The 23,543-nt window shown below is 39.3% G+C and overlaps 1 protein-coding gene across 6 annotated transcripts in view; it reads right to left on the reverse strand.

Annotated features, from left to right (window-relative positions):
* Positions 1 to 23,543, reverse strand: part of HECW2 (HECT, C2 and WW domain containing E3 ubiquitin protein ligase 2) — a 375,863-nt gene that overhangs the window by 41,015 nt on the left and 311,305 nt on the right. For all 6 annotated transcript variants that reach the window (XM_045480587.1, XM_045480583.1, XM_045480586.1 and 3 more), the window contains 4 exons: positions 21,234 to 21,317; positions 15,859 to 15,968; positions 4,572 to 4,692; positions 2,990 to 3,103 (listed from right to left, as the gene is read on the reverse strand). In XM_045480587.1, the coding sequence (XP_045336543.1) occupies positions 2,990 to 3,103; positions 4,572 to 4,692; positions 15,859 to 15,968; positions 21,234 to 21,317 (429 nt within the window). The remainder of the gene's footprint in view (positions 1 to 2,989; positions 3,104 to 4,571; positions 4,693 to 15,858; positions 15,969 to 21,233; positions 21,318 to 23,543) is intronic.

Consider the following 23,543-nt stretch of genomic DNA (forward strand, 5'->3'; position numbering starts at 1 on the left):
CCGACTGAGCCACCCAGGTACCCCTGATGACCTTAATAATTTTAAGGAGTACTGGTAAGGTATCTTATACAACGTCCCTCAATTTGGATTTATCTGAGGTTTTTCTCATGGATAGACTCACATTATGGGTTTGGGGGACCAAAGATTGTGGAGATAAGTGCCATTTTCATCACATCATGTGAAGGGTATATACTATTAACATGATATATCGCTGTTGATTTTAACCTTGATCATTGGGCTATGTGTTTGCCAGGCTTCTCCACTCTGGACTTACTTCTTTTTCCCCCTTCCCATATAATACTACTGGAAGAATATCATTATGTGCAACCCACAATTAAGGAGTGAGGAATTATGTTGAATTATTTGGAAATCTTCTGCACAGATTTGTCTATTCGTCATTTATTTATTTACTTATTCAATCATGTATTTATATCAGTACAGATATTTAGTTTATACTTTGGGTTATAATCTAATCCTACTTGGTTTTGCTGCTCAAATTATTTCAGCTTGGGCCATTGGGTGATCTTTCAGTTGGTTCGGGAGTCTCTTTGACATACTCCTACCATTGTGGATGCTTTGAGCACTTTTTTACTTTTTGGCACTACAAGCTACTTCAAGCTCCATCCTGTATACTTCCCGCCAGTCCTAGAATCAGTCATTTCTCCAAGGGATCTTGTTCCTTTTATTGAAGAATAATATTAGAAACCAAAATTAGCTGCCGGATGTATATGTTTTTAAATGCCCATTACTGGGGCTAGACATGACACGTTTTGAGAGCGTTAAAATTGATGGAGGGAGAGAGATGGAAAACTTTCACCTCTACGCTTATACTTCAATAGAAAAATTCAGGTAGATTTTCACTTTGAATATTGATTATAATCCAGAAAGGAATGTTATGATCTTCAATTTTAATGCAGTTAAATCAATGTGTCTGAAAAGGTGGCAAAGTCTAAAATAACTTCTTAATTATATGTTGTTTTTGAGGTTTCTATTTTTTCAGCAAGAGTGCTATTTTAGTCTTTTAAAACAGTGTATGTATTCGCAATGCTTTAACAGCAAAATGAAGTATATACATATATATATATATCTAATAACCTATATGTATGATGTTGACATGAATAAAACCATGAGACCAGAAGTTACCTGGCCATATTATTCCAGCTTCAATAAGCCATACACAGAAGGGGCTTGATTAAGATTGTTCCTGATGGCTGAGGTCACACTTCAAAATGCCCTACCTCTTGTTTTCCCTCTGGGGTTACAGGAAGGAGACAGGTGATGGAAACAGGAAACATTTGGACATTAGTGGCAACCGGATACAAAGGTATCAAACCACACTCAGCCTGGGCCTCCTCCTAGGAACAGATGTCATCAGTCCAGATCATAGGACAACTACCTGAGGATGATCAAGTAGGATAAGCATCCGCTCTATTCAAACTTCAGTACCAGGGCCTCCAAAGACTCTTCCCTACATCTCTGAGATCTCAACAAACTGTGCAAACAAAGAAGGAAGGCAGCTGGACTCCTGGGGGAGGAAAAGTATTCTCACCCAAACGAGACTAGTTATGTAAGGAAATATTTGGAATGCCATGCACACCTATGATTAGGCTTAAAACATTTGCCTTCATTTTCAACTGTGCACCTGCATCTTAAGCCAACAGAAGCTAGAAGTCTATTAATGCACTTCAGCAATGAAAACAAGTCACGGGCAAGCTTCTGCCCAAATTCTGTCACTTAGTCTTGTGTTCCCATATAATATTTTCCTTCCATGTAGTTACAGCTGGGACTATAAACAGCATATGTGATGAGACTAGTGGTTATCAGTCAGCTGGAAGAGTGAAAAGATCCACAGGTAGGAAAAAATTCTGATAGAGCAGAGTTCAGGAGTTTTGCCTCTATCCCAGTGCTGGTCCAAGAGTCCTGGATGAAAAGCCTAGTTTTGAATCCTGATTTTGCTGTTACCTAGTTCCATCAGCATGTGCAAGTTATTGTACACTTTGGAGCCTCCAAATTAACCATATATTGAATGGCTGCATATATCGAATGGTTGGGTATTACTACTATGAGTCTATAATCTAGCACACTTTATTTCCTGGGCAGGACTGAGAAGAGTAGCTTTAAAATGATCCAAATCAACAGAGTCAAGAAAACAACCAGAGTTCAGGCTATCGTGTGGTACTTTTTAAATTGGCCCTCGTGATGGCTGGGTTACAAAGAAGGTGCTGTGACTTGAAACCCAGACCTGAAATGAGGAAGGAGGAAGGGGTCTGGACAAGACGAGAGCTGTCACCTTCTGAAGTGTTACAGAACAGCTGTTATGTCTATGTGGACGCAATAAACAGTGCGTAGGAGTCTTTGCTCCTTTGTTTCTTAACCCCAATCTCCACAAGCACGCTCACGGAAGAGTCATAGAAGGCTGGAGACATGTGTTTATGGCAGGTGGTTATTTTGGTAGGTGTTACTGTCCCCCCAAAAAGAGGAAAACTGGCGACAGAGAAATAAAAACCAAGGCCCAGGAGCTACTGCTTCAGAAGCTTCCAGGTAGAAGAGCGGGATTTTAATTCGTGACTCTGAAACTGAGCTTCTTTAACAGGAGAAGCGTGTACTCCTTCCACCCCAGTGGAAGATTACATGCTCACAGATATCAGAATTCCTGTCTTGTCCCTCACAGCCCCACTTTTTCCCTTTAAGAAAGAGACATGCACAGAGAAGAAACCAAACGAGCTTCTGCTCTCAAAATGATCTATAGTGACCAGCGTTTACCCAAGAATTTCTATGTCAAATGATTTAAAAACCAGAGGAAGCCTCAGGAAAAAAAAAAAAAAAAAAAAAAAAAAAAAAAAAAAAAGCCCAGAGGTTTAAGTGTATGAGAATGGCATTTCCTGCCAGAAGGGTTTCCTGTTTCAGGCAACCACAGCAACCACGTGGTGAAGCATCCACTGTGCAGCCGCAGTCTGTGTTCCACACACCACTTCTCTGTTCTACTCACCCTTCCTCCCCGACAAATGTGACGTACAGCTTATTTCTCTGTAAGTCTTTTCTGGAGTAGCCCATAATTTGATTAAAAGCATCTTCCAGTAAGTGATCTCTTCTGATAATTAACCTGTCCATAAAGAGACAATTTGAAAAACAGATTATTTCCTAATCCTTATCTTTCTAGAACCGGACACTTTTGATTCAATTCCCACTTGCCATAATTAACTAGGTGAAAATTGCGGTGACTTACTACATTGTCATCTGCAATAATACACATTTGGCTTTTGCTCTTAACAGTAGAAGTCAAAAGTACACAAGCAAATGGTTACCTAAGTGGAGCACTCCACCTACAACATATGAAAACGGCTCATGAGTCCTTTCTGAGTGGCCAAATCAATTTACCCCAGAAGGAAGATGATTGTAAAACAACACAGACCCAAAGCTTTTGTTAATAAAGAAAGGACAGCCCTATGAGGTCATGTTTTCAGTGAGAATGTACCTAGACAAGGAATTCAATTACTAAGTATGCAGGGAAAGACTTATCAGAACCAGACAAAAAAAAAAAAAAAACCAAAAAACAAAACAAAACCCCCCACGCTCTCCAAAGAAGACACATTTATGACTATGCTTAATTTAATTCTCAAATTAAGCGAATCTGAGCTTCCCCGAGTGACAGATACAAATGAACGATACTTATAGCCGACAGTCTACTTGTGATGATGATAATAAAAGTCATCCTGAAGGTATCAGTTTGCAGTTAGTACAGATAGTCCTAGAAAGGGAAATAATAGGCTGAATGCAAGGAAGCCTGAGCTCAAGCCCTTCTTAAGTGAAGCGTGAGAAAGGGGAATCTCAAGCTGATGTACTTTGAGGGTGAGAAAGTAGGACCTGTGAATATACTGGAGGGAGCCCTCTCTGTGAGGCAGTGAGCTGGGGAGCTGGGGGTGGCTCCTGCACCTCCTCCCAGGCACCCAGCATCACGGGTGTGGCAGTGGAGACCCTTCCTCCTCTGCCCTCTCTCAGGTGGCACAGTGATCTCCAGTGGGTACGCGGGGCAGCAGTGGAGGAGAGGATGAAGGCAGTACGGATAAGTAGGGAATGAAAATAATTCTAGGCCAAACAGCGTGATGATGTTTAATTTCCTCATTTAAAGGTGGGTAAAGAAAGGCAGAAACAACATTCATGACATATTTCATTGGACAAGTGACATTTATTTCACAGAACAAAACAAAGCTGAGCAGTGTTCCTACAGTCAGGGCAGGAGACTGATACAGGACACTGTGACAGCCTTACGGCTGTCAAATGTACTATAAGCCAAACAAAGAGGCACTTTTCAGGAGAAAAAAATCAGCTTTTTATTTTGCCTATATTTTTACATGGAACGTGGTGTTTGTTTTAAAACCTTAAGCAGAATGGTGTTTAATTCCAGAACTTTGTTTTCGATGATCCTGTAATTCACACATCATTACCAAAATGATTACACTGACTAAAACAAAGACTGGTCATCTGAAATCACAATCAATTTCCTACATTCCCAACTGCATCCCATCCCTTCACCATCACCCAAGCCTGTGGTTTGTATCACTTTGACTTACTTTAATTTCCCTGGGCCTTGTCCATATCCTTTAGTCTCTAACTTCCTGTAAAAGTTCCTTAGTTTGGCTTCAAAGTCTCGCTTGTAAGGGGCAGGAGCCCGGGCATTGGCACGCTGAGTACCTAGAGCAAACCATAAAAAGAGAAGGGTCCCGGTTTGTGCAATGTCCTGATGTATCACATCACCATGTAAAAACACTGCCAGGGGGATGAGAACACAGCCAACAAGTAAAAGGAGGCAATTCTTTCAGTGGCTTTGCTTTTCACCTCTTCAAGCTGGAGGCTCTAACAGAGCTGAAGTAAAGTCTTAAGATATTTCTATGCGGCATTTTGGTTGAGAATAACAATTCTGTTTGCATAGTTACAATGTGTGACCATGCGTGTGTCAAATATGTTTCCCTCTTCAGTCCAAACTAATATGAGTCAAGCAGAGTTACTCATGTCTGATGGTAACTGTTCAGGGTGGAATATCTGCTTGCTGCTGAGATGATATCATGGCAATTATACAGGAAGTTACAATGTGAAAGTATGTGGTATATAAAGCAAGAACAGCGAGTTTCCAGACTTGCCCTATGAAAAATGTACAAAATGTCTTCTAGATAGGCACTAAAACTGAAAATTACTTTAGACTTATAATTAACATACATTTTATACTGCAGGGTAAAATAATCTTGATATAAACACAGAATTCAGACATAACTGCAGAGTCACCATGTTTCCTGGCAAAGCAAAGAATAAATAATAATGCTATTTGTTACACTCCTAATATGTGCCAAGTGCTATGATCATCCACATCCGGGTGCCTCAGTGGCTCAGTTGGTTAAGCATCCGACTGGATTTCAGCTTAGGTCATAATCTCACAGTTCGTGAGACTGAGCCCCGTGTCGGGCTCTGTGCTATCAGAGCCTGCCTGGGATTTTCTCTCTCCCTCTCTCTCTCTGCCCCTCCCCCATGCGTGGGCTCAATCCCTCCCTCCCTCCCCCCCCCAAAAAATAAATAAATAAACATTAAGAAAAATAAAGATGTTTCATATGTCATCCAATGGTAAGTCTCATTAATAAAATATAAGAGTAACACGGTGTGTTCCTCTTTTCGTAGAAAAATCTAGCTTTGTGCCACAGAGTGACTAACCAACAAGCTGGGACACAAAATTGATGATAAATATGGGAATCAGATGCAGAGCCATGACAAAAAACGCTGAACAATTCCATGAACTATTTCACAACACAACGAAAGGAACCAGAAAACAAAAATTGTGGAGTCTTGTGCAATGACATGCCATACAAACTCATTAAATATTTCTTTAATGAGTCAACTAAGTGATTACTATCCATTGCTAATACTATGTTAAGTTCAGCAACGTATGTACAGATGAGGAAGGTGGGGTTGCTGAAGTAGATATTTTGGTTAGGACGACAGAAATAAAACACATCAGTTAGATAAATAATTAAGTCCTAAACCATGTGGTCAACAAACTATAAAGCATAGGAGACAAAACTATAGCCTTGGGGCTGTACTCAGCCCTAATGATCCATTTTGCTTGGCATATAATTGTTTTTAAAGATTTAAATTAACTACCAACATTTAAATATTAGGAGATTTCAAGTAAAAAAAAAAAAAAAAACAGAATAAAACAGCTTTTCTCTTGAAAATTATTGGGGAACTCTTTCAACAACTGGCCTGCATTTTCCTTCGGGCCAAGGTGGCCAGCTGCTCCATTAAATGAAGACTGTGCCACAGCCGTTCAATGATCTTGATTGCCTGGCTCCCCCCAGTATTTGCATTTGGGATCTGTGTTACAGAAAAGTGATAGTAAAGGAGGGTAAGCAGAGATCAAGATGGAAAAGATCACCAAAAGGAGGCTTTATTGGAGCCAGGCCTCGTAAACACAGGAGAATCTATATCTTACGCTGGGGCAGGGCAGCGAGAGCTGGGAGAACCCCCACATGCATGTTTGAAAGATGATCGAGGAGACCCTACTAACTCAGAGCACAGGGGAGTGTGCAGAGTAACTGGGACATTTAATCAGATAGTTGGAGCCAAATTACGTGAGGAAATTTTTAAAAACCTAGCTGAGGGGTTTGGGCAGGATGCAGTGAGCAGTGGGAGGACTTTAGAGATTTCTGAGCTAGGGAGGAACATAACACATGGTGTATTTTTTCTTTTTAATGTTTATGTATTTATTATGAGCGAGTGGGGGAGGGGCAGAGGGGGGGGGGAGAGAGAATCCCAAGCAGGCTCAGTGCTGTCAGCGCAGAGCCCCACGTGGGGCTCAATCTCACGAACGATGAGGTTGTGACCTGAGCCAAAGTCAAGAGTTGGACGCTTAACTGACTGAGGCATCCAGGCGCCCCAACACATGGTGGTTTTTCAGCAACGGTTTTCAGAACGTGTTGAGTGGATTCAGGGTGGGAAGGAGGGGAGGAATCCAAAGGGAGGGGACCCAGTTAGGAGTCACTGCAGCCATGGAGGCCTGAGGGCAGTGTGGTGACTCACTGAAACGTTTACAGTGTAAAATAAGAATTGCCAACAGATAGTAAGGAAGAAAAATAGGAAGCTCTGATGGTAACACGGTGAAGTTTTTAAACAATAACAGTAACTGTCGTTTGTTAAGTGCCTGCTATGCATTAGAAACCACGCACTTTACAGAGAGGATCTTGGGAAACACAAATTTATGAAGCAGACATTATTATTATCACCATCATCACCACTTTGTAACTAAGGAAACTGAAGTCATATGCCAGTGAATGGTAGGTTTGGGATTTGAGCCAGGTCCATCTGACGCTAAAAGAAGTGTGGAAAATGCTAGTAGACAGAGGCACATGAAGCTTTATACATGTTGTGCTGGAGACGAGAGCTGTTCAGGGTGGGTATCCTCCATAGGCATTGAAAACGCAGTACTGGAGTTCCGGCGGGAGACCAGGCCCACACCCGTGCATTAAATGAGTTCGTGTACATAAGGCACTTTCTGAGGTTCCTTTGCGTAGGTGTTAGCTGTTACTGATATTATCTGCATAGAAGTAAATACTAAAGACATGGGGAAATGTGTTAGGGTGTTAAGAATGGATTTTTTAAAAATATTTTATTCTTAAGTAATCTCTATACCCAACATGGGACTCCTACCTACAACTCTGAGAACAAGAGTCACATGCTCCACCGACTCAGCCAGCCAGGCATCCCAAAAATGGATTAAAAAAAAATTTTTTTTTAACGTTTATTTATTTTTGAGACAGAGAGAGACAGAGCATGAATGGGGGAGGGTCAGAGAGAGAGAGGGAGACATAGAATCCGAAACAGGCTCCAGGCTCCGCGCTGTCAGCACAGAGCCCGACGCGGGGCTTGAACCACAGACAGCGAGATCACGACCTCAGCCGAAGTTGGACGCTCAACCGACTGAACCACCCAGGCGCCCCAAGAGTGGCTTTTTAATAGAATTGGCTATCGATCAATGATTTGTCCAGAGGTCCGTTGGCATGTTTATGAATCTTTTAGCCAGAGAGCTAAGAACTGTGTCATAAAGGAAACAAATAAACTTGACCTTAAAAGCTCAAGGATACAGGTGAGGCTCCTCAGCAGTGCTTCTCAATCCTGACTGCATGTCGGAATCACTCAAGAAGCTTTAAAAAATCCCAATGTTCAGGCCACACCCAAGGCACGTTACATCAGAATCTGTGCGGCAGGACCCAGGCATAAGTGTTTTATGCAGACTCCAATTGTGCAGCCAAGGTTGAGACCCATTATCCCCTACAGGAAGGTCAAATGTAACCAATGAAACATCTGGGCAACATCCAGAGACCAACACAGAGGCAGTGCTTCCTGTATATCTGAAAGGCACCGTTTGCAACATGAAGGAACATGATCTCCACCAGCTTAAGGCTGCTCTCTTGCATGGCTGGGGGACAGGGCAGTGTAGCACAGGGCCATTCAGGGATGGCATCATAAGGCTGTTGGTGCTGCAGTCTGAGAAACTGTAAGCTAGTAAACCCAGACAGCTCAGAAAGCAGCCGTCATGAATCAGCTTTCAAGAACACAATCATTAATAGGGAAGAGGAAAAAGAAAAACAAAAGACTGAATAAAAATCTTTCAGGACTCAAAAGAAACATGATTCTAAAGTTGGTTGCTTAAAATAAAAGCACGCATACTATTGCTGTATAATTTGAGACGTTTAAAAGGATGTGGGAAATGCCATAATGCATTCCATCAATATCAATATGGACACTTAATAAAAATTAGCTCTGACTCCACTTACGCTCAGGTAAAGAGATTCAATTACAGAGACCCTGGAGACAGAAATTGTTAAATGCAAAAATTCTTTTGCTTAATAGTTCTATTATGAAAAAAAAATCATTTATACATTACTTCATGGTTTAAAAATTACAATAAATTATGCTCCTGGCCCTTGTCAAGTTCTTAATGCAAGTCAGGTGTCACTGCCAAGAAATTCCAGGGCAGGAACGATGTTACTTCCACTTTAGAAATAAAAAATGATCTTGGAAGACTGAGTTAATAGAATTGTATGGGAACAATAACTGCCAGTAAAGTTCTAGGATACAATACTCCTATAGAGAGTAACTTTATGGTCTTTATGGTCTTAAAAAATAAAATCGGATACAAGAAAAAAACAATGTTGCATTTAGGAACTGATCAAATACATGACTGACTTCATGGATAGGCAGCATTATGTTAATTATTTGCAGGAAAAAAATTCAGTAACAGATATTAGTTTTTTTTTCTTTATCATTGCTAGGCAGACCTAAAGTACTTCTATAAAGTATGATACTATTTCCATTTATCATTACAAAATTGCTTAATCATGTACAAACTAAAGAATTCTACCTGACAAAACACTTCAGGTGATGGATTTAATATTTTGGCATCAAACCGCTAGGAAGTCTGGGTCTTTTGGATTCCAGGTGTGCCCCCAGGATCCCAGATTGCTTTGATGACTAGCACTCACCATGCACTGGATGGCATGGGGCTTGGTCTAATCAAGCTTGGCTCTGGGTATGTACTGGGATGGCTCAATAGTCCATTTCTTTCCTGGCTCACTTTTTACAAAAAGTCTCTATGACTTTTTAAAAAATTTATTATTATTATTATTATCATTATCATCATCATTATTTTACAATTCCTTGTTAGTGAATGAGAACAAACCATCAAGCGTTACAATAATTTCTGGAAAACTCCACCTTCTGGAACATGGCTCAACAACGACAATTAACGTGAAAAAACATCTCCAAAATGGCTGCCACAAAGCAGAAGCACTGAAGTCCTTGCATTTCTGCTTTACTCTCTAAGAGCAATAAAAGGCCCTAGATCACTGTTTTGAGTTTGCTGGTGCTTTGTATTTACACACTATTTTTAAAAACCAACCTGATAAGCTGATTTTTTAATCCTTGAAAATCAGAAGCTATTTATTTATTTATTTATTCATTTATTTTAAAATTTATTCATTTATTTTGAGAGAGAGAGAGAGCGCAAATGGGAGCGGGGCAGAGAGAGAGGGGAAGAGAGAATCCTAAGCAGATTCTGCATTGTCAGCACGGAGCCCGATGTGGGGCTCAAGATCATGACCTGAGCCAAAGTCGGATGCTTAACTGACTGAGCCACCCATGTACTCCAGAAGAAATTTATGAAAAGGCAAAGCTGTAGGGAATGCCAGTAACAGGTATTCTCTTACAGCCTTAGGGGCTGGGGACACGAGAGACTAATAACAATAGAACAAACATAAAAACACCCATATATTGTGACAGAGACCATATTTGGCTTTCCTTCAGTCTCTGGAATCACAACTCCTTTGTCTCCACCCATCCAAGGACCATCCTTTGTCTGTAGTGTTTGGTTCCTAGTACATCTTTGTGGGGCTGAGCAAAGAGAAAGAATACTTTCTAAAAACAAGTACAGTTGACCCCTGAACAACACAGATTTATAACTGGATCCACTTATATGTGGATTTTTTTCAATAAATACAGTACAGAACTGTAGTATTTTCTCTTCCTTATGATTTTCTTAATAACATTTTCTTTTTTCTAGCTTACTTTAGCATAAGAATGTAGGACATAATACATACAGCATACAAACTACGTGCTAATTGACTGTATGTTATGGGTAAGACTTCCTGGAAACAGTAGGCTATTAGTAGTTAAGTTTTGGGGGAAGTCAAAGTCATATGCAGATTTTTTTACCTCACAGCAGGGTCACAGTGGAGCCCCCAGAGTTCAAAGGCATAAAGCTACTTCAGGCTGTGGGCAAGATGGAGGAAGAGTGGAAAGAAGGGAGGAAAGGAGAGAAAGAAGGAGAAAAGAGCAGGAGATAAATAGCAGCCAAGATGCTAAGACTCTGGAGGGAGAGAGAGAGGAAAAGAAAAGAGGGTCCTAGTGCGGCGCGGGGGGTGGGGGTGGGGGGTGGAGGTGGGGAATAACTCCCTCTCAAAGCCATGCCTTCAAGACAACCTTCAGCAAAGAACCACCATGGCTCTTCAGTGCTCTCTGGTCTGTTTGTTTAATTCTGTTGAGTGTGACCTGGCCTGGCTTCCAGATAGTCCGGTTTTAGTCAAGTAATAACAGCTCTGTACAATGATGCCCCTGAACCACGAAATATCCTCAACGTACTGGATATGGGGAAGCAGAAAGAAATACAAAGTATTTATGAAAGAGTTTCAGCAAATGGTGGGTTAAACAAATTCTCTGACACTTAATCATAACTTTGGTTACGTGGAAAATTCACATAAGTGAGCACATCTTCAATAATATTAGATAGATTAGGTGTTATTGAATTTAAATTCCTAGAAATGTAGAGTTACAAAAGGTCCTTAAATAAACTTCTGGGTCCCATATTTGGCATAATGAACTATATGGTGTTTGGAAAGATTTTTCCCTTCTGGCATAGCTAAGGTCGGGACTGGCATTATAACGGTCCTAGAAAAACAAACCTTCACATTCCGAAATTTTGACAAATTGTAGGTGAGCACTCTAACAGCTGCAAAAAGCAGCGAGTCAAAGTTTCCGAAGCCCCTCTCTCTTCTGCACTTGAAAAGACATGTAAATATGCTCAAAATGAGGAAAAGTGTGGAAAGTTTACCAGATCCTGAGGCGTTCTGAAAGAAGATCATTCAAATTTATTATTGTCATAATTTTCAGAATATTGTCCTCATACTAAAAGAGATGAAATTCTAGTCACAAGAAGGACGAAGAGACCACTTAAAAAAATCTGTTTGAAATGTGTTTCACAAAAAAAACTTCAGGAAAGTGGTAGAAGGAGAGGCTATTTTACTCAAAAAGTCAGAAGACTCCTCCACAGGGTAAATGAGGCTAGCTAGTCTTGGCCTTGTAATATCATGTGGAATTAGTTACAGTAATGTCCACTGATACCAGGCAGTTCATCCCAATTTCAAGATCAAATGAAGCCCCCTGAAACTGAGTAGGCCAAAAATGTGGAGATGATTCTCCCTGAAAATTAAAACCACCACAAACACTGCTAGCAATTTAGATATATTTGGGTTCCATATCTTTGGAAATCGTTTGACTCAAACTGTGCTTCCAGAATGCATCGTTACTACCACCATGGATGACTCGTGTACATTTGTGATGCTAAATGAAAAGGAGCGAAGTCAGTCGCCATTTAGAATGTTCATTCGGTCTTAAAGAATGCCCAGCCAGTCTCCAAGAGCACATGCCTCTGCAGGGATCGGGAAGGGACAGAATCTGTTGATCCACCTTTTTCCTGGGGAGGATGGGCTGAAGAAAAGCCCTTGGGAAGGAGACCCTTGACTGGAATGAACAATAATCCATACAGCTTTTTTCTTTTCTTTTCTTTTCTTTTTCATTTATAAATGTTTATTTATTTTTGAGAGAGAGAGACAGAAAGACAGAGTGCGTGTGTGTTAACGAGAGTGTGCACATGAGCGGCGGAGGGGGAGAGAGAGAATCCCAAGCAGGCACTGTCAGTGCAGTGCAGCCTGATGCAGGACTCCATCTCACGACGGTGACATCATGACCTGGGCCTAAATCAGGAGTTGGATGCTTAACCCACTGAGCCACCCAGACTCCCCACACCTTCATTTCTTTAACCACAAAGCATCAGGTAAAGGGACGACCCATTTAAACTCCATCATAATTCCTAGCTAAGATAAAGACCAGTCAGAACAATTAAATACCTAGACAGCCAGCTGTGCAAATCAGGGAGAAATGAATTCATATTTCCCAATTACTAATGGTTTAAACATGGACAAACTACACTTCTCAGGATCAGATTTCCAGAAAGAAAGCAAAAGGGGATAAATTAACAGTTATCGGATAATTGTTATGTTACAGGCACCAGACAAGGTGTTCTCCTCCAAGTAACCATGGGAGGTGTTTGCTATTATTCCCATTTTATAGAAAAATAAAGTCAAGTTCAGGGAAGGAAGTAAACTGTCCAAAGTCACACACAGTAACGATTGAGGCCAGCTACACATTCCATCGATTTTTCCCCTACACCTTTAAACTTACTTGAAGTGTCAGATACTTATTTCTTCTCATCCTGGATCATCAAAATAGGTCACTGACCCTACTTTGTTCCAAAGTTGGCCTTCACTTTTGTCTCCGGCATCCTGCCTTCCCATGGGTCTCTTGTATGATCGCTGCTCCAACAAACTAGTTTCCTTCCACCCACATCTTCTGACCTCTGCACACACACATGCTCAACTTCTCCATCCTAAAACCTCTTCCTTAACCCATCTTCTCCTTCTGAGTACTGTCCTATTTTCCTTTTTTCTTACCCACATACTTCATGAAAGAATATTCTATACTCTTGGTTTCTCCTTTACATCCTATATCATTCTGCAACTGGCCACAGTAGAGTTTATAACCTCTCATGTCATAGAAATTGCTCTGGCGAAGGACATTTATAACTTCATGACTTTCAAATCCAATGGCCTCTTCTCAGGCCTTATCCTTCTTGAATGCTTTGAGGATTTGGCCACACTCTCTATTCCTTGAAGCCTGGCTTTCCTGAAAAGACTTTCCTAATTCTCTTCCAAAATCCATTGGCTCTCTTTCCTTCATTTGCTCCTCCATCTCAGCCCATCCCTTAAATACTGGAGTTCCTCAATGTTACCATCCTCTGGTTTCTCTTCTTTCCATGAACTTGTCCTCCTTAGTTCCTCTAATTTGCCTTGGGCTTCAACTGCCACCAGCATATGTATATGCCTGGCCACCAACCTCTCCTGAGCTCTACGATTATCTTTTCCAGACGTCTTTGGTATCTCTACTTGGATGGCTCAGAGATTCCTCAACAAACCATGTCCAAAACTAAACTCATCTAACCTCTCCCTTCCAGTCTAATCTTTTTCCTTTCCTTGGCCAATAGTGTTGCCATCTGCCTAGTAGTCTCGGTGGTGGAGACTTAAAGTCCTCGTGTCTAGATCTCCTACATATCCTTTGAACTAATTTCTGTTTCTCCATCACCTCTAATCCAGCCCTTTAGCAGGTCACCCAGGTTAATGCAACAGCCTCCCAAGTGGTTTCTTAGACTCCATTCTCTTGTTTTCTTTTAAATGTTTGTTTGTTTATCTATCTATTTTTTGAGAGACAGAGCGTAAGCAGAGGAGGGGCAGAGAGAGAGGGAGACAGAATCTGAAGCGGGCTCCAGGCACTGAGCTGTCAGCACAGAGCCCGACACGGGTCTCAAATCCACAAGCCATGAGATCATGACTGGAGCTGAAGTCAGATGCTTAACTGACTGAGCCACCCAGGCGCCCCACCATTCTCTTGTCTTCTAACCCAGCCTCCAAATTGCTACCAAACTGATCTTTGTATAACAGGATATTCCTCTGTTTATAAATTTTCAGTTGCTCCATATGGACTACAAAATAAAGCTTCAATGACCAACTAGCCCTGGCCTATCTTTCCAACCTGAGCTTTGAGAACTTGCTCTTACTTGTATCTGTTAATTGGCTTAAACTACTTCCATGCTTCTGAGACTCAGCTTACGCTCCTCATTCACCCAGAACACCTTCCTTCCTTTGGCTTGCCTTCATCACCCTTCAAGGCTCGCTCATAACTGTTGTCTTCATCTTTCCCCAAACACCCGCTCCCAGTCTTGAAGGAAAAAACCGTTCCCGTATCTGTGTTCCCAAACTTCTCTTCATTACAGAACTAACCACAGGGCTTTACAGAGTTATTTGTGGACTCAGTGCCCCACCACCAATCCTTCAAAGGCTGAGATGGTATTATTCATCTTTGTAGCACCAGAGTCTAATTCCTTGCTTGGATCATAGTTGGATGCTCAATAAATCTGTGTTAAAGAACAAATTAATAGACCTTTTCCTGTTTGTGGTATTCAATTAGGCAGTAGCTTCATTATCATAGGATTTATGAAAACATGTCATATATCAAAGACCATAGAGTAGCTTCTAGGGACACATATGGAGGTTGTATTTCTATTAAAATAGTTTTAAATTCTGATAGCTATTAAAGTGTAAACAATACATGGCCTATAATAAAAATAAATACAGCTGATGTTCTGTCAACATGATGACTACTTTCCTTTAAAAAACTCATTTCCTAAACTGCATTTTCTACCATCCATTCATCCATACATCCATTTACTGCTTAATTCATACCATACCTCTTTCAAAAAAGAATCTGAACTTAAAATTTTTAGTTTGTTGGGAGCCTGGATGGCTCAGTTGGTTAAGCTTCTGACTCTTGATCTCGGCTCAGGTCATGATCTTTTTCTGTCCCTCCCCTGCTTGTGTGTGCGCGCTCTCTCTCAAAGTAAATAAACTTAAAAATTTTATAAAAATTTTAGTTTATTTTCTCTAGCAATATGTTCTATCTACCCATGTGTCTCTAGTCTTCCTATCTAATGCAGTTAGTGATTATTGCAGGAAAAAAATATCCAAGTCCATTCAACTAATTTTAATCCTGTATTATTTCTTGAAAGTAGAGATTTCTTTTTTATTAGAATAAGATTTCTAACTAGGACTTTTTAAATCCCAAAGCTAACATAACACTTTGTGTCCTGATATGTTCCAATATATATTAGGCACTACCTGATATAATGAAAAGTAAATCCTGTATCTGAGTATATCATACTGCTAACATTTATCCTCCTATTTCGGAATGTCATTATTTTCCTGTCAAAATGAATTGCCATGGAAACAAGCCGTGGCACACAATGTGCATTTGTGCTAACACTAAAGATACGCCCAAAGTGTTCCCTTACTGTCCTTTACAAAGGGCAGAAGGTCTGACTTTAGGGTACACTTCTCAGAGGATTCACCGTGAGCAGCAGGTGGGACTCACCTGGCGAGTTCTGGGGAGAGGACACGGGGGAGCCACGTGGGGACTGACAGTAGCTGGGGTGAAGTAAGGCATGTGGAGGCACATAAGACATTATCTCTTCTTCAAATAAACTGGGGAAAGACAAGAAACAAAATGCATACTTTAGCCAAATAGGTGGGGAGAAGCCTCATTCCACATGAGTAAGACAGTCAATTTCTCACTCCGAGGTCCAGTTCACATTCCAGAGGGAGCGCTTGTCCTCCTCCTGTAGGTAATTCTTGGGACAAACAGCCGTCTGTTGCAACTTCTGTGAAACCTGTGATTATTTGCCTATTATCCCACCAACTTTGGACAACAGGATTTTTTTTTCTTTTTTTTCAAGTTTTTATTTAAATTCTAGTTAGTTACCATGCAGTGCAATATTAGTTTCAGGTGTAGAATTTAGTGATTCATCACTTACATGTAATACCCAGTGCCCATCATTAACAAGTACCCTTAATCCCCATCACTTATTTGGCACATCCCCCACCCACCTCCCTCCAGCAACCCTCAGTTTGTTCTCTATAGTTAAGAGTCTGTTTTCCAGTTTGCCTCTCTTTTCTTCCCCCTATGTTCATCTGTTTTGTTTCTTAAATTCCATATGCGAGTAAAATCATATAGTGTTTGTCTTTCCCTAGAACAACTATCTTTTGTTCCCCTAGATTTCTATTTTGCCACTTTAATATGTGAGTCTGAATTTCCATGTTTGCTTGATCACAGTACCTAGGTTTTTAGATTTAAGAATAAGACTCAAACACAGCAGGCAATGTTTATTGAGAACTCATAACAGAAGTTCAAAATATATTCTCTACCTTCATTCCAAAACATATACAACAGGGTCTCAATATGCAAAGGGTTCAGGATTTAACTGGACAATTAAAAGCCAAATAAAACAAAACACCTCCTAAATAATTACAACTCCTAAATAACTAGCTCCCTTATTTACTCGGGCTTCACAATGTTTTTTAAATGTGAGGATTTTGATTTTAGATTATTCAGTCCAGTGTCTTTTGTCTCCCTATTGAAATTTTTCTTTCTAGGACTCTCCTAAAAGATATTAACCAGGGACATGAGATCTTAGAATGACAGACTTTTCATTAAATATTCTGATAAAAATACTACCAACTGCACTAAGCTCTTGACAGTTGATGAAGTAGAATTAAAATAATAATAAAAGTAAGAGCCCTGGTGTTTTTTTTAATTAAGAGGTAGAAGCAGGTTTTCCTCCCACTTGGCCAAATCTAGAAACCTGTTACCTGTTTTCAGAAAACACTCAGAAAAAAAGGAGCAGCAGTTGAAAAGACTTTCAAGGGTTATAAGCACTGGTTCTCAACTGAGGCAGTTTTGCACTCCTCTCATAGCATTTGGGGACTTTGGGCAATGTCGGAGGACATTTTTGGTTGTCATAATTGGGAAGGGTATGCTTTTGGTATCTAGTGGGCAGAGGCCAGCATGCTGATAAACATCTTGTAAAACACAGAATAGTTCCTCGCAACAAAGGTGTATCCAGACCAAAATGGCAATACTTTTGAGGCTGAGAAATCCGGGGTTATAGCAATGCAATAACAACTTGATGATTCTTGTGCTGGTTCTTCATTCACATGCACACGTCTGCCACACTGCTGTAGCAAATTTTTAGACACGATATTATTTTTTAAAGCCATCTTTCCACTTTTAAACTACAAAAGTCAAAAGTTTTGGAAACAGAAGCAGGAATTAATCATATGGATAATACCAAATTGAGCCCCGAGAAGGTCCTTTTTCTTTGTCAATAAATCAATGACCATTGAAATAATGTGAATTTAAAATTAATTGAAGGGAAAGTCCCATGTAACAGTTGATCCCACAAAGGTCGGTAAACCTATAACTAGATTAACTGAAGAGCAAGAATTAGCACACTCTCCTCGGATACCTATACCTGTGTCCTTTTACTCCATGACATTTATCATTTCCTTTAAATATAATCAGTACTTTGATATCTTTTATATTGAGAGAAATATTTTTATTAGAAAAATTTAATACATAAGAGATAGAGAGTAATATAAAAACACTTGAGAGATATTATCCAGGATTCACAAATGTTATCACTATTATTTTTGCTTCAGACAAACACATGCATACTTACAGATCTTTATAAATCTGCATATACATGCATGTATAATCTGTATGTGTATAGTGTGTAAGTGAAGCCCCTCTTGTCCTCCTCTATCAGGACTTTAACAAGGTATCCTCCTTCCATAGTTTTATATTTATAACATATATCCATAGATGAATATAGTTTTGCCTTATGCACTGCTAAAAAACTACATAAGGGCTATGTAAGTATATAACATTCTTGAACTTATGTCGACACATAAGTATCTAGTTTATGACTTTTACCTGCTATGCAGGAGTCCATTCTATGAACGAATCAATTTCTTTACCTGTCTCTTTTAACAAACATTTAATTTTTTTCAACTTTGTGCTTTTATCAGTAACGGTGCAATGAGGATCCTGTGTTTCTTGCCCCATGAACCTGGAAGAATTTCTTAGTATAAATATGGTTATGTATCTAAAAACAGAATTGCTCTGTCATAACACGTATGCCTTTTTAACTATACAAGGCATTGTCAAATGGTACTCTGAAAAAGTTGTAGAAATTGTAATCCCACCAAGTCCAGACAGTAGTAGAGTCCCTAAATCTCACCTTATATATTATCCCACTTTTTGATTTTTTTTTAATCCGATGGTGTGAAATACTATTTCATTACTGGAAATTGCATTTTATGATTGCTAGCATCTTTCTGTAAGTTTACTGGCTATTCTTACTTCAATTTTATGACATGCCTTTGTATACCCTCTGCCCATTTTTCTCTTGGGCTCTTTTCTTCTAAATTGATTTAAAGGCACTCTTTGTGCATTCATAATATCTTTGTTTTATGTGTTGTGAATATATTCTTCCAGGGTGTTACATTTCATTATGCCTTATATATGGTATCCTTCATTATATAAAATTTAAAATTCTAATGCAGCTAAATTTATCAATCTGATAGAGGTACATTTTTTATAAGAGTTGAGTGAATGAAAGAATATATGAAATAGAATAATCATTAACAAATGCAGCAAGGTCGTTTACAAATTCCTGAGTTTTAGAACAGCTATTTTGGAAAATAACCTTACATGGGCTTATTTTGAATTGAATAATTTCCTAGAACTACGGCATGTCTACACTGCGGCTTGCCGATAATCAAGTCCATTTGTACGAGGAGTGATTTTCCTTTTTAAGAAATAGACACAATACAAAAATAGACCCAGAATCTTTCACTACATGTGCAACTAGCCCATTGCTGGAGTTTATAGTCACTGATTCAAACTACTCAAACTCCAAAGTAAAATGAAAAATAAAGAACTGAGGATATCTGAAAATGTTTTAGTAACTATTAAACATTATTTAAGTAGACACATGTGATAATTGTGTCACCATTTGTACAATTATTAAAATAATAAATTACATTTGATCATCTAAATGAAATAACTCTAGAATTGAATAACATCATTTGCATGTAATAATTATAGAACAATTATTTAATAAGTGAATTTCTCATGCTTCTCCAAAGACCCATTAACTTCAAAGAACATGCTTATTTTCCAAAAGGGGTAAAGTGTAGCCTTGCTCTTAATATGTGTTTATATATGTATGTATATACGTGTGTGTGTATGTAGATATATACACACACATAAACACACATAAAACATAAATGTACATCAGTTTTCAAATATTTTAAAATTCAACCACATAACACATAGAAACTCATGCAAACAGCAGTGTTTATTAAAGTACAAATATTCTAAGCTATATTGTAACTTAAAATACTTAGGACTATACCATCTAAAGATTATTTAACTAAGACAAGGTGAATAATAATCATGATTTCTGTTTTGTAATCATTTTTGTTTCTACTAATTCCAAAAGCAGAATTCTTTAGTGTAAATTAAAAGCTTTAGATGTCTAGAATGAAGCGAGAGTGTCATATCCTAGCCAGAATTTTGTAACAAAACTATTTTATCACCAGCTAAACTATGGTAGAAACATCATGCCACATACTAATTGACCAACAGTCTGTTTTCAGAACTAGCTCACTCCGGCAGAGTCACAGTCATCTCTCAGACTGAGAAGCGACCCTGCCTCCCAACAGGTCTTGTTGAGAATCAGGTAAGGTGAAGTCTCTGGGGGACATGATTTGAATTATGCTCCAACTATCCAGTAAAGGAAAACAATTTTTTGACTTCAGTTTTACAAATAGGGCAAACTACCACGTAGGCAGTTAGAAATGGTTAGGGTGTAGATCATCATGAATATCACAAAGGAGATCATTAGTTAGCGCTTTGGGATAAATAAAACACTGTGTGGTTGGTTCAGCATGATTTTCCCTTTAATTCTTTGGAAGTTACAGTGGTGAGTGTCTCGACTATTGGGTAGAGCAAGGTGTTATTTTACTCTAGCCTCCTACATTTGTGGGATAATATTAAAAATGAAAACTCTTATGAAAACTTGCCAGTTTCCCTTCTAAACTCTCTAAAATTTAAAACCAAAGCTGATCTAACCATCAGGAAAGAAAATACAATAGGTTAATTTTTATTTTTTTTTAACGTTTATTTATTTTTGAGACAGAGAGAGACAGAGCATGAATGGGGGAGGGTCAGAGAGAGAGGGAGACACAGAATCCGAAACAGGCTCCAGGCTCCAAGCTGTCAGCACAGGGCCCGACGTGGGGCTCGAACTCATGGACCGGGAGATCATGACCTGAGCTGAAGTCGGGCGCTTAACCGACTGAGCCACCCAGGAGCCCCACAATTGGTTAATTTTTTGAAGGGCCATCAAGTTGGCAGTGAGTACCAGTCACCAAATTGCAACTTTCTGATCTAACTTCCAAAACCTAAACTCTCAAAATCATTTAAAAAAATCAGGACAAATCAGAAAAAGGAGAAAAGCACACTTTGAGGGAAAAAAAATTGAAAGAAAATATAAATTCAACCTCTCTTCTACTCCAAAGGGGTAAAGCCCTGTATACCCTTCTGTTCCATTCTGTGAGTGGACATTCTATCCATCGGCCTCTACTAACCTTGCCCTTCTCCAGCACCACCTCATTTATCACCAGGGTAAAAGAATATATATCAAACAGATCTTAGGATAAGAAATGCAATCTGAAATGAATTATCACTAAACCAGCATGCTACATTTTCAACATGAGTATTCCACAAGTCTTTGAAAATAATGGAAACATTCTTAGGCTACAAATATTGGCATATTATTTTCTAAAATTCTCCATAGTATCTGATGACAGAAAGACTTTCTACTTCAAAAGCTGGTTACCTACCTCAGCAACATGACAAGGTCTGCATCACTTGAAAGACGCACCAATCCTGGGGTCCCTTCAGTTCGGATAAATTGGATCTTCTCCCTATGCAAGCAAAGAAACAGCTCAAAATATATGTGGTAGGCTTTTGAAACAAAACTGAGTGACTTAGGTACCATTTAAAAAATAGTAGCCACAACACACACACACACACACACACGCACACAATGTTATACAAACATACGCAAATATTTATATGTTATGTAAACATATATATAAGTATTATATATATAAAACATTTATATATATAGTATCTATCATGTGGTATCTAATGCATAATACGGGAATCCACATCCAAGAGAGACATGGTCCTTGCTTTCAAGGAGGACCCAGTGAGCATCAACATTACCACGTCCTAATGCTGGAAAAAGCTTCCTTTATTGCTTTCATTCATTTTGCTGCCCATGTACTGTTAGAGGTAGTGGTACCATCCAACCCAGTCTTTGCTTTGAGTTAAAGCCTCCTGTGGGCTTGAATCTGAGCAACTGTTTAGATCATTCAGGGTAATTCCCTGTTATTCCGAAAAGCGCATGCGTGTGTGTAGGGATATTCATCTATTTTCCTGGGGGTATACCTCTAAATTATGTGTGATGAGCACATTCTTACTTGGAGGCAGATAGTATCTATTTATTATATATTCAATATAAAGGCATATGGCTCTTTAAAATAACCGAAAAATCCAAAACACTTTTAGTTACTACAGTTGGTGGAACAGATTATGTGTATACCTGTGCAAATGTGTATATACTTATACTTACACATATCAAACATGACAATGTGAGCTATTTCTGCCATTATTTTATTACATATTATGTAAAAATGGCCTGTTTTACTTCTTGATGAGTCACCATATGCTACTATCTTCAATTCTTTATATGAATAAAATTTTAATACAAATTTTTCTGTTGCTTCCCTTCATTTACATGATACTATTTTAAAGCACACCGTATTAATTTGTATAAGATAAAGAAAAAAAGCTACATTGGAGAAAAGCTGTCTTGGAGAAAAATGAACAATAACTTAATCCAAGAAATATTCTTATAAGGGTCAGTAAGAACATACTTTGATCCTGAACAATCAAAAGCTATCTCCAATAAATCCACAGTTTATCTCCTTAACCCGTCATCACAATGGATCAGGCAAACAAACAAAAGAGAAAACAAACAGGGTGCACACTCTCCTTCCACTTCTTTAACTGGAGCTACCCAGAGCAAGGTGAGTGATGTGGACTGTGGCTTCCTGGGAACAAGGAAAAGATCACAGCTTCCTGAGTCACACGGATGACAGAGTGATGAAAGGGAAAGACACCGGAGGAAATACGCCAATTGGGAAACTTTTCATCACTTTTCAGATACTATTAGACAGTGAAGGCAACTGGTCTGATTCTTTAAGCCAGAACATAACAGAGGCAAGCTGAGGCTAGTTTTCTACCAGGCCAGCTAATTTATGGCACTGACCAGCTAAGAGTCATATGCTTTCAGGAACATGACACTGGGGCTGTCTGTCATCTGGTGCACACTGTACCACTAAGGACCTTCTTATACTAACATTCATTCTTTCGCTTTTCTGAGGATCTACTGCGTGCTGGGCCTGGTTATCACACACTAGGTATCCAATAGGGTCGGAGACCTAGTTCCTTCCTCAAAGAGTTCATGGAGCACCGGAAGAGAGAAAGCCAATTCTAGTATTATATGAAAATATTTAAATAAAATAGCGCCATTCCCTTCACTGGATTCTGTTTAGGCCTTATACCCACCCTTATCCCATAAAGTCCTTTCACAGAAAAACAAAGAGGGCACTGGTTCACTGAACATCAAGAAAGCACACGAAGGCCGAGGAAGAGAAGGTCGGCAGATAGCCTCAGAAATGTCGCCAATCTTTTCTAAGAAAAACAAAAACAAATGGGAACTACATCTTGGTTATTAGGTATCTGCCTGATATTCCATACCGGTATTTCTCAAACTGGCATCACTGTCTGCTAGAAATCTATAGACATCATCTCAAATTCTGGGGGAATTAAAAAATTCCACGTTTTCACATTGAGGATCAAAACTGCTACTATTTAGGCAGGCACGTTTTGGATAATCTGAATGACACTTATGACTGAATACTGCCATTTGACTTCAGTTCTCCTGTTTGCATTGACAAGACAGTTGTTGCTCCAAGATCAGAGAGGAAAGTGTTGGTGAGCAGGCCATGAGGTGGGCAGGGCCTTGGATGGTAAGTATGGTAGGAGCAGTCCCCATCTACCACACACACACAATTCTCTTA

The sequence above is a fragment of the Leopardus geoffroyi genome, chromosome C1, assembly GCF_018350155.1.
Source record: "Leopardus geoffroyi isolate Oge1 chromosome C1, O.geoffroyi_Oge1_pat1.0, whole genome shotgun sequence".
NCBI classification, from domain to species: Eukaryota; Metazoa; Chordata; class Mammalia; order Carnivora; family Felidae; genus Leopardus; species Leopardus geoffroyi.